The 16012-nt window shown below is 33.8% G+C and overlaps 1 protein-coding gene and 1 pseudogene across 2 annotated transcripts; one reads left to right on the top strand and one right to left on the bottom strand.

The window, feature by feature from the left end:
- Nucleotides 1-3400: 3400 nt before the first annotated feature.
- Nucleotides 3401-6336, top strand: LOC125808247 (calcium-transporting ATPase 12, plasma membrane-type-like; annotated as a pseudogene). The gene is made up of 3 exons (XR_007441716.1): nt 3401-4334; nt 4472-5423; nt 5554-6336. The product of XR_007441716.1 is annotated as a calcium-transporting ATPase 12, plasma membrane-type-like (transcript).
- Nucleotides 6337-6977: 641 nt separating this feature from the next.
- LOC125839985 (putative DUF21 domain-containing protein At3g13070, chloroplastic) lies at nt 6978-15310 on the bottom strand. The gene is made up of 14 exons (XM_049518965.1): nt 14574-15310; nt 13202-13302; nt 13013-13106; nt 12549-12626; nt 12322-12425; nt 11274-11355; nt 9448-9587; nt 9282-9360; nt 9111-9174; nt 8556-8647; nt 8355-8420; nt 8081-8197; nt 7531-7710; nt 6978-7364 (listed from the first exon to the last, which is right to left on the bottom strand). Exons 1-14 carry the CDS (start codon nt 15114-15116, stop codon nt 7110-7112), a joined length of 1995 nt encoding a protein of 664 aa, XP_049374922.1. The 5' UTR covers nt 15117-15310; the 3' UTR covers nt 6978-7109.
- Nucleotides 15311-16012: the final 702 nt, after the last annotated feature.

Below are 16012 nucleotides of genomic sequence, written 5' to 3'. Positions count from 1 at the left end.
GTGGACCCTGTATTTTTTTTTAACGTAATCCCAAATTTCCAACTTTAAAATTGTTTTTTATTATATGTAAGTTTCTTGGAAATTATTAATGTATTTGAAAATTAGAAAATTTAACCAGAAATTGAATTGGACCTACATGTTGGAAAATCTTGTTAGAATATCTTATGTTTAGATTTTCCCCAGGCCAAGGAAGGAGTCCACCATATTCTAATTTAGTATCAAAAAACTAATTATAGAATAAAAGGAATCTAGAATCTTTATACAAATAGTCGGACATATTTTTTTTTAATTGTAAACATAGATTATACACTTGTTATATATTATATGAATTATACATATATTATATATTTCTCGATTATTTTAGTTTATTAAGTTGACTAGACAACTATTTAGATTAATTCTGCTATGTATAAGTATTGAGCAAATTGGAAAAAAAAGAGTTATTAATGTCGTTATCACCGGCAGCATAGGCTTATATCGTTGTCAATGTTTTTTTTTTTTGGAAGGAAATGAAAAATATTTTTTAGAAAAATAAATGGATTTCTTATTTAATTTTTTATGCTCGATATATAATTTTAAAAGAAATACTATATTTACAAATATTAAGAAGGTGGATGGGAATGGTGGAGTAGGAGAACCGCGAGGTGGTGGGGATGAGAGTTATGAACGACGGATGTGAACATGTGCATATACTCCTCACTTTTCTCTTCTATTTCAACGTAAAATTTGCCTAACATACCACATTCTTGAGTCCGGAGCTAAAAGGGCAAAAAAAATTGTCAAAAATTTCAAAAGGGCTATCAATTTTTTTTAAAACCAAAAGGGCAAAATCGCTCCTGACGAAGCGATTTTCCTATGACACAAAACGAAAAATCGCTGCTAGGGCAGCGATTTTGTAAAAAAAAATTATTATTATTTTTTAAAATTAAAATGGCTGCGATTTTAAGTTAGATTTTTTTTTCCTTACACATCGCTGCAGGGGCAGTGTTTTTCATGCCTAGTGCTATTATTTTCATGCCTATTGTTAATTATTAATAATAGAAAAATGATAAATAAGACGGATAGTATACTCAATAAAATTGTTGAAGCATGAGGAAAATTTAATTATATATCATAAATAATAATAAAAGAATATTAAATTTAAAAAACTTTTTTTTTTAAATTCTTAACCAAAATCAAGAAAAAAAGATTTATTTTTTTAGAAAATCGCTGCTAAGGCAGCGATCTTAGCAGCAATTTTTATTTTTTTAAACGTATGATAATTTTTGTCAGAAGAAAATCGTACAACAAGTTTTGTCTATGATTTTGGTTAAGAATTTTTTTTAAAAGTTTTTTTTAATTTAATATTCTTTTATTATTATTTATGATATATAATTCAATTTTTCTCATGCTTCAACAATTTTATTGAGTATACTGCCCGTCTTGTTTATTATTTTTATATTATTAATAATTAACAATACGCATGAAAATATCACTAGGCATGAAAAACGCTGCCCCTGCAGCGATGTGTAAGGAAAAAAAAAATTCTGACTTAAAATCGCAGCCATTTTAATAAAAAAATAATAATTTTTTTTTTACAAAATCGCTGCCCTAGCAGCAATTTTTCATTTTGTTTCAGAGGAAAATTGCTTTGTCAGGAGTGATTTTGCCCTTTTGGTTTTAAAAAAAGTTGATGTGCCCTTTTGGAATTTTTGACAATTTTTTTTACACTTTTGGCTCCGGACTCCGACATTCCTTCTTCAGAAACTTACCAATCTTGTTTGATCTTTCCTCATCAGCAGTCTTTCGTGTCAATTGTGCTAACATGGAAAGGAACCCCCACCCCCCAATAAAAGAAAAAAAGAGTGCGTAGGATTTGATAAAGACCTTTCAATTAAAGTGGAGATAGTTTTCAATCTTTTTTTTTTTCTTCAACATTAGTTGAACTGGATTTGTCTTGGTCGTTTTGAAATAATTATATTAAGTATATGTTGATGCCTCACATCACTTTTTTTATTCTTAGTAAGCATTAGTCTTTGGAGAAAGCTCACAGAAATTCTACCTTTCCTCAAACTTCATTTTCTTGTAAACTTCTTAGTCTTTTAGAGTATTAAAATTTAAGTCGTTAAAAAGAATAAATTTTTAATTATTTATATATCATATATATTTTAACATGTTATTTTATTCGTGAGTCTGATTCTTTTTTATGAGTCAAACAAGTGAAAATATGACACTGAAATTTGAACTTCAGCCTGCTGCTCTACATGTTTAATGGTTAGAAAAAGATCAATTTATAACTTTTAAATTATGTCTCAACACTCTTTCTTGTGTAGGTCTGATTCTTTCTAACAACCAAACACATGAAAGTATCTTTTGTTTTCTTGAATTGCCTGGTGAGAAATTTAAACTCGAGACTTCTGTCTGCTCTAGTTACATATTGAAATATGTGACAATCTCAGTTAAAACTTTAAACTATTTATTAAAGAGAGCATATTTTCAATTACTTTTAACTATATTATGTCTAAACAATACTTACCTATCACATCATGCTACTTACTATCAAAGAAACTTTCCTATAATTACCTAATAAGCAATATAATTCTCCAAAAATTTATATTGTCCCATTACATATAATTTAAATACTCTTATAACTTACTTAATTGAGATGTGTAAAGCTAAATACCTTTTTCTTTATTCCTCCATCTCTTTCATAAACACCTAACCAAACTCTTTAAATAACACAAATTATACAAGATTAATTGTTACACACACATGATCAATGACTAATGAGAACACCATAAACTCTAATTACTTCTCAATTAGTATAGAAGAATTATCAAATCCTCAATCTTTTACCCTTCAACAACTATTTGATGCACTTGAAACCAATACTTCTTCTGGCATATTAGGAAATTCTATCGATCTCTGTCGTCGTCGAAAATCATTTGGTTCAAACAACAACTTTTCTTCTCCTTCTCTCAAGAAAAAAAGTTTTTGTGAATTAACACTTGAAGCATTCAAAGAAAGCACTTTTATCCTTCTATTTTGTTGTGTCGCGCTTTCTCTTGTGATTGGGATCAAGAGGAACGGACTGCAAGAAGCGTTGTTTGATTCTGTTATAATCTTCTTGCCAATTTTTTTCATTTTAAACTTCAGCGTTACTTTCAGGTATAGGTGACAAATGAACGAGTTGAGCTGAATATGGGTTAATGAATCACCAGTCCAAAAGTTACTTGAGCTGAAATGAGCTAAAATGCGAGTCATAACTCAATCTGTCTGACTCATACTAAGTTTTAATTGCTTTATTGGTTCTCTTATATCTTTTTTATCAAATAGAAAAAAATTATTTTTCATGAATCAATTTAGACTAGTAAATGAGCGGGTCAATAATCAGCTCAAACTTGAGTGGATTTGATGAGTTATGATTTCATAAGCTAATTTTATCACGTTTGATTATAGGTTTTTCAAGGCAAGATGGATATCGAAGAGGAGATTATCGCGTAAAAAGAAGGTAATTAGGGTTCTTAGACACCAACAACTTGTACAAATTCCATCTTCTGAAGTAGTGGTTGGTGATATTGTGTTGTTGGAAAGTGGTGATCATGTCCCTGCTGATGGAATTTTAATTCAAGGTAACTCGTACAAGTTCGATGATGGTAGTACTAGTCATCATGATTTAGTATTACCACGCGAACAATTGCATCATGTTTTGTTTAATCGTACAAAATTAGTGGAAGGAAGTTGTCAGTTACTAGTAACTGCAGTTGGTGAAAATAAAGAGAGAATCAAGTTGATGAAGTGTGTAACAAGTTTCCAAAATAATGGTCATGATCAGTGTTACTCAAAGATTCAAAAATCGATTGATGAAATGAGCTCATTCTTGGATAAATTATCCTTGAGTCTCTCTTTGATCATTCTTGTAGTTGAAGTTTTTCGATGTTTCTTGTGGAACAAGTCATGGTGTTGTGATAAAGATCGCGATCCTAAAGGTGTGAAGAACTCGATGGAGGAGATAATGAACGAGGCCACGAAATACATGAGGAGGAAGAGAGGTGAAAATTATGGTACCAATAAGGTTAATGGCTTTGTAGCTATGGTTTGTATTTTGGTGTTTTCATTAAAAGATGGATTATCTTTAGGGATGTTTATTGTTCTTCTATATGCATCTAAAGATGTGAAAAAGAATGATCAAATCATAGTTCATAATCTTCCATCTTGTGCTAATGGAGCTCTTGTTACCACTTTGTGCCTTGGTAAAACATCTCATTTTGTTGTGAATCATTCAACTTTGGTGGATTTATGGATTGGCTTCGAGAAAATCAATGACTTATCTGTATTCAGTGGCGGAGCTAGAGGTAAGAAAAAGGATTCAATCGAATCTCCTTAATCTATATATCTTTATTTTTGAACTTTTTTTGGCTTTGCCAACTTGCTAGTTATAATTTTTTTGAATTTCTGTTAATAAAATTTCTGACTACGTCACTGCATGCAGATTTTAATGAGGAAGTCCGGAATACATTACTTGAAGGAGTTTTTATGAATATTATTGGTCATGTTGATGAGGATGCACTTCTTATTTGGGCTGAGAAATTGTTTGGTGAAAATATTGAACAATTTCATGGAAGTTGTAGCATTTTAAACCTTGAAAATTATTATCCTAACAAAGGATTATGTGGGGTGTTATTAAAAAGAAACAAAAAAGAAATTGGAGAATTTTTGCATGTACATTGGAAAGGAGAACCAAAGTTAGTGTTATCCATGTGTTCTAACTATTATGATATTAATAATGGTACCATGCAAACCCTAGATGAAGAAAAAAGGGAGTTGTTCAATCGAAAAATCGCGAGTATTATAGTATCTAATGGAGTTCATTGCTATGGTTTCGCTTATAAACAAGTTATAAGATCATTGCTAGAAGAAGAAGAGAAGGAAAATGGTACTATTATCGCGAAAGATGGGTTGAGTTTCTTAGGGATCGTGGTATTAAAAAATCCGTATTCATCTGAGTTGAGACGAACGATTGAAGTGTGTCGAAAATCTGGGATTGAGATCAAGTTAATGGTGGATGATGACTTGAATACATCAAGATTAATGGCTATTAATTCTGGAATATTAAGAATTGAAGAGGATTTACAAGGATCTATAATTGAAGCTATTGAATTTAGAAAAAGTCCAAAAGAAGCTCAAATTAATATGTGTCACAAAATTAAAGTAATGGCCAATTGTTCTCCAGCTGATAAATTACTATTGGTTAATTGCTTGAAAAAGAGAGGTGGACACGTGGCGGCAACCGGTTCGTCTATTAGAGATTTACCATCTCTAAAAGAAGCTGATGTTGGAATTTTTTTTGGGGAAAATTGTGCAGACTTAGCTAAAGAAGATGTTGATATTACTATCGTTGACTCGAACTTTGGTAAGATCCTAGCCATATTAATCTTGGCCAAGTAAGTATGCCTATGCGATATCAATTAGTTGAGACTATATTTTAGTCATGCTAATATTGGAATTTTTTTACGTCTTATTGATTTCTGACTCAACTTATTTTGGACTAAGACGTAGTTTTTGTTATTGTAGGTATGTATGCATAAGTCTTGAGAAGTTCATACAATTGCAATTGATACTCAATATTTCTGCCTTCACTTCAAACTTTATTATTTTATTTTTCAACCCCACAAGTGATGATCAAGATCATCAATTGACACCATTTCAATTGTTGTGGGTAAATCTACTTATAGAAGTTTTTGGTGCCCTTTTTTTGTCCATCATAACATCAACCATAAAGCCTCGTGAGTCTAGTTCAGTTGATCAAATCACGTTGAATTATTATGGCACTGGTGCACCTATGGTAACCAACAACATGTTAAGGAACATAGTTGTTCATTCTATGTTACAAGTTACACTTCTATTGATGCTTACCATGAAGGGAAAAGCATTTTTTCGCGTCAACGAGGCATTGTTGAGTACCATGATCTTCAATATTTATGTATTATGCCAAGTTTTTTTATTGATCATTAGTGCCATTGAGATGATCACAAAGACAAGAATCTCCAAAGGGAGAAAATGGTTATTGTTTATGGTTAGTTGTGTAATTATAGGATTATTATTATTTTACAAGTTATATTATTTCAGATTATGTCAAAAATTGATCATTGGAAAAAATTAGGAGTTAAACAATGGTCCATTTGTATAGGAATTGCAGCTATATCTTTGCCTATACACTATGCTGCAAAAATGATTTCTAGTCCATGTAAAGATTCTTAATTTTACTTAGGAATTGTATTTATGTATTTATTACTTGTAAAAACTATGTATAGAAATTTGTAATTAGGTACTAATTACTACCCAATATTCTTGTCTTGGTTTCTTGTTTAGTTGCTTTGTATCTTGTAAGTGTCTTATCATTTTTTTTCCATACAAACACGCTTCAATTTCCTTTCTTTTGAGCGAGGATCTATCGAAAATAACCACCTTATCCCACAGATAAGAATAACATTTGCATACATCTTAATTATCCGCTTCATATTTCACTGGGTATGTTTTGTGGTTATTGGCCAATATTCTTGATTTTTTTTTGTACTTGTGCTAGAATGAAAAGATAGTTATAATATATTAAATTGATGTTCTTTGAAGTATTATCTAAAGGTCACAATATGATGGCTCATCAAAGTAATCAAAAGGTGAATCTTCGAATTGCCTAAAGGCTAAAGGTCACAATCATGGGCAATATCTTAATATTATTTTTTAATTGATTCAAGGACAAATAGTGTCATTTGGACTTTCATTTTTTTTTTATGACAAGAAAAACCTGCGGCTGCTACCCTTTGGGTGTGCACCGGGTAAAACCCCCACTCCTATGCAATAGCTTGCAAACCACCGCACTAGGCAAGTCCGGTGCGACGAGCTTGACCTAGAAGCAAACCCCTTGCTTTCGCTGGCAAGGGGTTTCGAACTTGAGACCTCCAACATGGAGGTCCCAAGCCCAAACCACTGGGCCAACCCGAAAGTAGCAAAAAATAAGTTTCATAAGTAACATTTTCATTTCATTTTTGGAAATCGAACACTATCAAAAGACTAAGATGCGTGATTTACATTCAAATTTAAGTAAAAAAAAAATGTAATAATTCATGCAACTATTGTTTATCTGCAACATCAAGGTTGTCCTCACGTTCAGCCATAACAAAATTGTTGGAATTGTCATCCTCATCTCTCCTCTCCATAAAAGAGATTTCGTCGTGGTTGCTTCTATCTGAGCCTCCGTTACTCTTCCTCTTCCTAGTCATAATTTTTGGAACGAGTCGTGTTACCTCACTTGTCTCTACTTCTACATCGTCATTGATCCGTTCAAATCGAACAGCACTAACTTTTCTGGCATTCCCTGCTAATATCTACACCAAAATTGACAAAATCAGGTACCAACTAAATATATGCTTATTGTGAAGTTCTTAAGTCTGGTAAGTTCATGGAAAACGACGAAAGCTTCAATTTTAGAAGGTAGAAGCGTTCAGTGTCAATTCTTAGCCATAATATTCACCGATAAACAAGTAAACATACCTCAAGCTTAAAAGTTTGGTTCTTCTCGTTGTGGTCTGTTCGATCAGATTCTGTGTCATTGTAATTGTTGTCCTCGTCTTCATTTCCCCTTTCCAGTATAAGCTTAATCGTCTCACCTGTCCTTGGGATATATCCAAATGCTTCGCAGACAAAACCAGAGACCGTCTCATATTGATGGTCCTGATACAGAATAAAGAGAAGACGTCAATTAATGGGACGATTCTAGAATGATTAACATTAGTTGAAGGCAGTTTCCCCTACCAAAATCATGTTAACACAAGCAAACATAATAGTTATTTGCAGAACGAGAGGCTTGACAGCAGGGAAATGTTTTAAGTTATTTTCACGTCTCTGCTCGAAAAGGGAAAAATGAAAATTCAAGAGCTCCGAAGCCTCATCTATGTTTTCTTGAACCATGAAATGAACAGGACTCACACAAACTACTCCTGACAAATTAGGGACTACGAGTGGCGGCTATCTTGTATGGTTAAACTAGCAGTAAAATGTAGTTTAAAGACAGAAAATTATAACTCTCAGAAGAAAAGCACACCTCTGGCATTTTAATATTGAGATCTTCAGAGAGCTGGTCAATGGAGGTATTTGCATCAACATCGTATATTCCCTCAGCCCGCATGACAATATAGCCAGTTTTTTTCTGGATTTCCTCCTGTCACACAACAAGAAAATATATATAAACAAATATACTTCCACATACTAAATATCTATGTATTCTATCACTGAAGAGGGTATCCATCAGAGATAACTGTGAACCTACGAATAACTAGCTGTTCAAAGAAGTGGAAAGAGGGACTCATAAGTCTTACTTTTGAATCATTTTCGTCAAAGATTTCACCAACAATTTCCTCGACCACATCTTCAAGGGTTACAATCTGTTTCATAGGAGAGATAATGTGAAGACATTGTTATAGATAATTAAATGATAGATACACAGTGGATAAGAAATTTTGATAGAATTAACAAAGCGCTACAACCAATAAACAGAAACGATGAGAGAGAATACTTACTCCAATGGTTCCTCCATATTCATTAAGAACAACAGCCATGTGTACCTTTCTGATGCGGAACTCTCTAAGAAGGTTCCACACTGACATAGAATCTGCATTGTTACAAGATTATTTTGTTTGCCTCCTTGGGAAATATCGTGTGTGGGAAGAAAACACGAGCAATGTGTATGCAACTTATAAGCATAAAGCATGAAATGTTTTAAGGGAGACGCGTTCTAGGAAATAGGAATGATTCACTCCCATAGCAGCTGGTTAAATAGGAACAATTCACATCTCAACAGTGTGAGGATCTGAAAGGCAGCACTACCTTCAGCAAAGTGGCTTCGGTATTGTTAATTATACTAAAAAGTATGTATATCTGTTTGTTGATTTAGTTATGGTAGACAGTACATGACGTCTCTGATAAGGCTATGAAGCTGTACTTACAATACCTACTGATCAGCAACTTAAATCAGTAATTTAAATTATTGACTTTGCAGATCCATGGTTTAGGTGACATAGAACTATGATTTCTTATTTATACAGCAGTCAACATCAGGAAGAAATGTAAACTACCGGGAACAAAGTATGCAGGTTTATGTGCCATATCTCCCACAATAGAACTTTCCAGCAGTTCTCCCTTCAAAATCAAAGAGAATTTTCAGCATACTATGAGATTTATGTGTACAATTAGAAATGACACCACTACAATTTGAAAGAGGCTGGTTGAAGTCATAGATGCTAGACCTTTTGTACATAATCTAGGAGATCCATGGCATATGCAATGCCAACAATATTATCTATACGTTGCTCAAAAACGGGCACCCTGAAAATTCATAGCCAAACTCTTTTAGCACCTATTGAAGGAAACTTCTTCTCTATGCAAAAACAAGCAATGAAAAGTCTATTAGACCTGGAGTACTGATGTGTCACCCACAAACTATGGAAATCAACTAACGTTGCACTGGCATCGATTGCAACAACATCAACAAGAGGTGTCATTACCTCCCTGACATGAGTATCTTTAATCTCCAACACATTTTCAATCATATCCTGCAAGAAAACAGAGGCATAGAAGGTTCATCTGGTTAAAGTTTTAGGAGATATATATCAATTACTCTGCCCCAGTCCCAAACAAGTTGGGATTGGCTATATGAATCCTCACGTCTCCATTTAAGCACAACTCATGTCACTGTCATACCAAACCAAAATAAAATTAAAAAAATTTAAGCAGAACTCTTGTCTCTTGCAAGACAACACATTTTCAACCATGTCCTGCAAGAGGACAGAGACATTAATGGGTCAGGGTTTAATTTTAGGAGATATAATCTCCACATAAAAGCAAGCATAAGATTATATTGTTTGGTTGAGATTTGAGGAGATTTAGTCTCACATAAAATCAACATTCATTAATACAACATTTGGTTGCTCCTTTTTGTTTTCCTCATAATAATACTTGCATAAGTTATGCGGGAATCTATGTATTATTTTATGTGAGATAGATTGTGTTCCCATAGTTGCGTCTAACCTAACGCATTAGTAAGTTGCAAAAGATACCTACTTATGCATGGAAATCAACAAATTAAAAAAAAAAATCCGAGAAATATGTTCAAAGCTGGTCAAATCAACTTTTAAGCATTTTTGGCTTATTTTAAACCAAAACTGCTTAAAATCCAACTGTTTTTAAGCTCCAAAAAAAATCCATAAAAGCTGGGATGCCAAATTCCCAATAAAAAGGTGGCAGCTGTGATTAAACCACAGTCATTTTTTTGGCCAAGGGAAACAATGTGGTAGCCTGAAGATGCTCGTCAAGGCAAAATCGAACAAACCCCTCCTCTTCCAGAGAAGACGAGCCAAGGCACAAAGCACTGGCTTCTGCACCAATTATACAGCTGATGTAACATTGGAGGGCATGACTAAGGTGGTGCATAGAAGAAACAAGGTAAAAAAAAATTCGTCAATTATTTTTTCAAGTTTTGGATGTTATGTTTGTTTGACAGTTCTTCCCAAGAAAAAGTCATTAGCATAACAACTCTCTCATTAATGTTTAGGTCATACATTTTGTTGTCTTTTAAAGAGGGTAAAATAGTACACTTGTATGTTGCTACATTCAGTGTTGTCAAAGCGCGCTTAAAGTGCGGTCAGCCACGCTTTACTGTGCTTCAGTCTCGACATCAAGGATCTAAGGCACTTTTCCTTGCCAATTCGTGTAATCCTGAAGATACTACACAAGTGATATTTCACTTCATCGTAAACATTTTTCAATTTCTTTGTTCTTATATTAGTTATTCATGCTTATAATTATTAGTCTTGGACTATGCAAACATATTTGTATTTTTTCTCCATGCACGTCTTTCTTCTTCAAGGTCCACACTTTATTTGTGCTTAAAGCACCAACAAACCTTAGTTTTTTTTACATTTTTCGCCTTTGATAAGACTGGCTCCATGGACTTCTAACTATGTAACCATGGATCTCCAATAATAACATGCAAGATAAGAACAAAATACAGAGTGTGCTAAAATAGTGCTCGTTCAAATGGACATGATAAACACATCTCAAGATGCTGCATTTGGTACAATGGCCACATATGTGAAGGCTATTCTAATGGACAACCAATTCTATGTGAACTAGACAAGCTTATGTATCATTAGAATATGCATGTGCTTCTGTGGTTCATATTTGGTAACAGTTGAGGTTCAAGCATAAAAACCAGAAACCCAGAAAACACATGAACTCACCTGCTCTTCCTCCTCAATTGCGCCACTTAACTCCGCCCCACGCAGCATCAACTTCAATTCATCCTCAGTGACATATGGTTCACTAGATTACCAAAATGAATATAAAATTAATGACACAACTTAAAGTTTTGGCAAATGAGAATGATGTAGAATCAATGCTGGATTTAGATGGACTGGCGACAAAGTGAAGGAGGATCCAACTAACTTTTGTCAGCTTGTTTGTAATTTTAGTACCAAGAGTACTGGTTCCTTTTCTAATAATATATATCTTATCAAAATAAAATATTTAGACCGAGACTATAGCCCATACCCTCAACCAATGTGAGACCCCAATACTTTTCACTTATTGTATCTGTAAACATACTTTTAACTTTTCTACAAGTTATTATGGACGAAAACACTTAATAGGTGTTTGGCCATAGGATTAGGGGCTCAAAAAGTAGGATTTCAGTTTTTTTTACTCAACCCAAAAGCTAGCTCAAGGGGAAGGATTCCACAAGACCATATGAGACCCCAATTCAATTCATTCAGTTTTTCTAACTCAACCCCAAAAGTTAGCTCATGAGAAGAGGATTGCCCAAAATAATTTTCACAAAATGTTGGGTTCTCATCATGTTTATGATAAAAAATACAACTTAAAAAATCCAAATGACATGTCCAAACAAAGTTCCAATTTCAAATCATCAAATCATGTATAAACAGGCCCTTAGAAACCTAAATTATGTGGACAAGGCACCTTATGCTTTTCTTGTATCTTTTGACAATAATGTATTTATCTAATTAAAAAACAGCATATAGATGCTCACAACGATTTCTAAGGATAAGCATGCATAATATAGATAGTCTTTCAAATAAGACATGCATGTGAACTTGCCATATTCAGAATTACATAAACGATTAGAAATATCATAAGAGCATGTTCCATAAATATGCTCACAAAAACATAAAATTATGATATACATATTCCAACTGAAAGAATGGTAAAAAAGATTAACACTGTGAGGCAGAGCTCATGAAAATAGCAAGACTTGATTTATGATCACCATACCTTCTTCCTTTCAAGCCGAGGAGTTTTAGCATTCCCATTGATAGATATGTCACAACTCTTCCAACTGGATATAGTATCAAGGAAAGCCATGCAACTGGCCTAACCTAGAGGCATTTCAAATCAGATTTCATCTAAGATTTTTCGAGCATTATCAGCTATGCAGAAGAACTTGATCTGTAATATTTAACTATTAATAAGTCTTGGTTCCAACCAAGAGTTCAACTTACCACAAACCTAGCAACTTCTGTGGCATTGTGAACAGCAATACTTTTTGGAGTAATTTCCGTTAGGAGCAGGATCGCAACCTTGCAGCATAGGCAGAAAAAAGGTAGCAGGTTAGCAACACTAGCAGAATATTGTATTGCAACTGACACAAGTCAAAGAAGAAGCAAAAGGGGTCTGAGTTCATTCAATTTCCAGTTTTTGTCAAACAAAGGGAAACAGACTGAAGTATCTTCAGCAATATAGGTTTTACCACAGGAGCAAATCAGACTCTTTTTACAAATCAGGGGATGAGATCAGACTCCTTCGAGATTTTTTTGAGAAAGGTAACAATAGACTCCTTTGAGAACTAGAGTTTGGTATGTATTCAACCCATCAAGCATATGCTTTTTTGCCTAAACAGATAAGGAAAATATATGTGTATGGAAAAACCCAACACTAAGGACAATGTAGATGGAACATGACATACCGTCATAACTCCAGTTGCTGCACTCACACCGGCTTCACCAAATGCCGCAGTTGCAGCCTCAGTAACTAATGCTGTAGCTGCAATATTGACAACGCTGCGCACACAAACCAAATCTAAAATAAGGAATAATCTTCAACTACAAGTGCAGAAACAGTTTAAGTCATGATTACAACATCAAATGAGCAGTACGTTGTTCCAATGAGTATAGTTGTAAGGAATCGAGTAACATCACTTCTCAACATTTTGAAGACTCCTTCATTGTCAGATTCTTTTTCAGCTAACTCTCGTACCTAACATTTATAAGTAGAAACAACTAATTGCATTAATAGGCAAGTAAAATGGATATGCAAACAATGAAATAACAAGTTCTGTTTTTAAAATGATAGAGAAGAAAGAAAAAGCTTTTGAAGGCAGAGTACTAGAAAGAAAAGTTTTCTCATGCACCTAGAGTCCTAGATAATTCTCCGTATGAAATTTTTGAAGTTTCTTGAAATTGCAACTCAATATAAGCTTCTAAGCGGCTCGCTGAATAAGTGCTACCTACCAATCATTGAGCCATAAGGTCCAGCTGAGCCCAGAATACATAAAACAAATGTGAACACTCAAAGCTACAGTCAGGCAGTTCTTTCTATCAAGTTAATTACTAGGGAAATCTTAATAGACAAGGAAAACAGTAATTTCAATGGTTGCTTCAGTTTTATGTCCAATGTCCTTCACTATACATCTCCTTATTATTCTGCAAGTTAAGTCCATGTAAAAACTAACCAATGTCTATTTTTACTCTTTTATGCCCTTGTAGTCTCAAAACTCAAAAAATAGCAAACACAAGTATAATAAACCCTCTAGAATGCTTCCTATTACATTTAGCCTTCCTCATCTACAATGTCTCACACTAGTCCTCATTTCTACCAACCAGGCAACGTGTTACTTTAATTTTTAAGGAGTATGTTTTTAGAGTGTTACCATTTCATTCTAAGAACAACCATGAAGCCTTCTATCTACGTTTAGACTGGCGTACGTCTAGACTGTTTCAATTTGGAACAACATATATAAACTTGTACAGCTAAAGGGACTCATCCTAAAATTGATGAAATGAAACTACTGAGAAGGTGAGAAACATAATCATTTACTCATTAAACTTGAGTATTCAGCATGCTAGAATTAATACAAAAGTTTTATGCTATTTTTCTTTATTTCCATTAAGAAGCATTTAGACTACCGCGGAACATACACACATAATACATAAACAAACACTCAAACTTGGCAACAACTAACAGATAAGCACTCCAGCTTTGAGACTGCACATCTAGACATCAAGCATCCACGAGACATAGTGGGGACGAGTTGGAGTGTTTGTTTGTCAGTTGAGACCAAGTTGAGGTGTCCATACGTGCACTCTCACGTTGGAGTGCTTACTTGCCGATTGACACCAAGCTTGAGTCTTTATGTATTATGCCTAACATATATGTAACAACAGCTACAAAACCAATGCAACGCTTAAAAGGGACAACTTTTTCTATTGAACAACACAATGCATACAAAGAGGAAGCAAAATAGGTACCTTCCACGGCCAAAGCGTAGTTATTGATGTCTCAGCCATTGAAAAAAATGCAGAAAGACTAAGAAGAGCCGCAAGAATCAAACCTTGTTCTTTAAACATCCTGAGAACCAACAAAACCGTAGGCCAATAACTCCTCAACAAAACCAAACCCTGCTCTAAAACACCATATCCCCCATTTAAAACCCCTTCAACAGCAAACACTCTTCTGCACCCAATTATGAAAACCCCACATATCACCCCAACCAAAATCACCCCTTTTTTCAGCAGGAAATGCATAAATGGTATTTTCAAGCACGACCCAGAAGAATCTTCAGCATTCTGAAACTCCCCTTTACCTCCTTTAACAGATAAACAAATCCCATTCCTAAAATTACACCTCGAATTGTAAGGAAGAACAAAATTTGACGCAACCCCACAAGAGTAACGAAGGTTATTAGCAGATAGCTTAATGGGTATTCCTAATTGACGAGTATAAACGCCTGGATACGAACGTTTATTACAAGTAGTAATGAATGAAGATGGATTATAAACTGCAGCATCCATGGAAATTAAGCAAAATTAAACAGCTCAAATACAAAAACAAAGCAAAAAGATTTCTGGGTTTATGGAGAATTGAAGATTTTGTAGAGTTTGAAGAGATGAAATTGAGCAGATGCCAGAGCTCATTGCGTTTAAGCTTCACCTGCCTCAATTTTTTCACCTTTTCTTTTAAGCTCCTCTTCTTTGAATAAACAACAAGTATAGTAAGCTACTAAAAAGCAACTTGCAGGTAATGAAATGACATATTTGACCATCATAGTACTTCAAAAAAAAAAAAAAACTTCGGGCCCGATTAGTTCAGATTCGTTTAATCGTTTCGTGTATGGCTCAAAAGTGCTTTTTATGACTTATGAGATGTAATACATAAAATTGTGTGTTTTATACCTTCAAATGAGTAAGTTCTTTATAAACTAATGTCATGTTCGAACATAAATTATGAAATATTATAATATGAAAAAATAAACTCAGATTCCACGAGAAAATTATTTGTTATGATGGGGAAAATACAGGGGCAAATGTGTGAATGACTCCCCCAAGTTTCGAATTTGGAAAATCTAGTTAAGAGAAGAGAGATCTTATTCATTCCGTTAAAATTTTGATAGTGAATTATGGTAAATGTTTATCGAGTGTTCGTATTAAAATTCTACCTACAAATACATATGATACATCTATTGATTCGACTTAACACATAAAAAAAGTGAAAAATTTTCCGTCTCACACACAAAAGTCTAATTAGAGAAAAAAATTGTGAACGAAAATTATTGAGTCAAAGGAGTTTATTGTAAAAAGTATTTCATTTTTGCTTGTAGAGAAAAATTCAAACTTGTAATTTCACTTCCAACTCAACACAAAAAGTTAAGTACTACTTTTATCAAGAAGGAACAAAATCCGTGCACTCT

Source organism: Solanum verrucosum, unplaced genomic scaffold (assembly GCF_900185275.1).
Source record: "Solanum verrucosum unplaced genomic scaffold, falcon-dt-bn FXZP01000277.1, whole genome shotgun sequence".
Classification (NCBI taxonomy): domain Eukaryota; kingdom Viridiplantae; phylum Streptophyta; class Magnoliopsida; order Solanales; family Solanaceae; genus Solanum; species Solanum verrucosum.
Note: the sequence above shows the minus strand (reverse complement) of the source record. Positions and strands in the feature narration are given on the sequence as shown.

What these genes read in the sequence shown, in the direction of transcription:
- LOC125839985 (XM_049518965.1), bottom strand. Translation starts at nt 15,116, where the DNA reads ATGGATGCTGCAGTTTATAATCCATCTTCATTCATTACTACTTGTAAT. An exon ending in TCCTAGATTATGTACAAAAG is followed by an intron (nt 9,175 to 9,281) that starts GTCTAGCATCTA and finishes TTGATTTTGAAG; the next exon opens with GGAGAACTGCTGGAAAGTTC. An exon ending in AATATGGAGGAACCATTGGA is followed by an intron (nt 8,421 to 8,555) that starts GTAAGTATTCTC and finishes CCTATGAAACAG; the next exon opens with ATTGTAACCCTTGAAGATGT.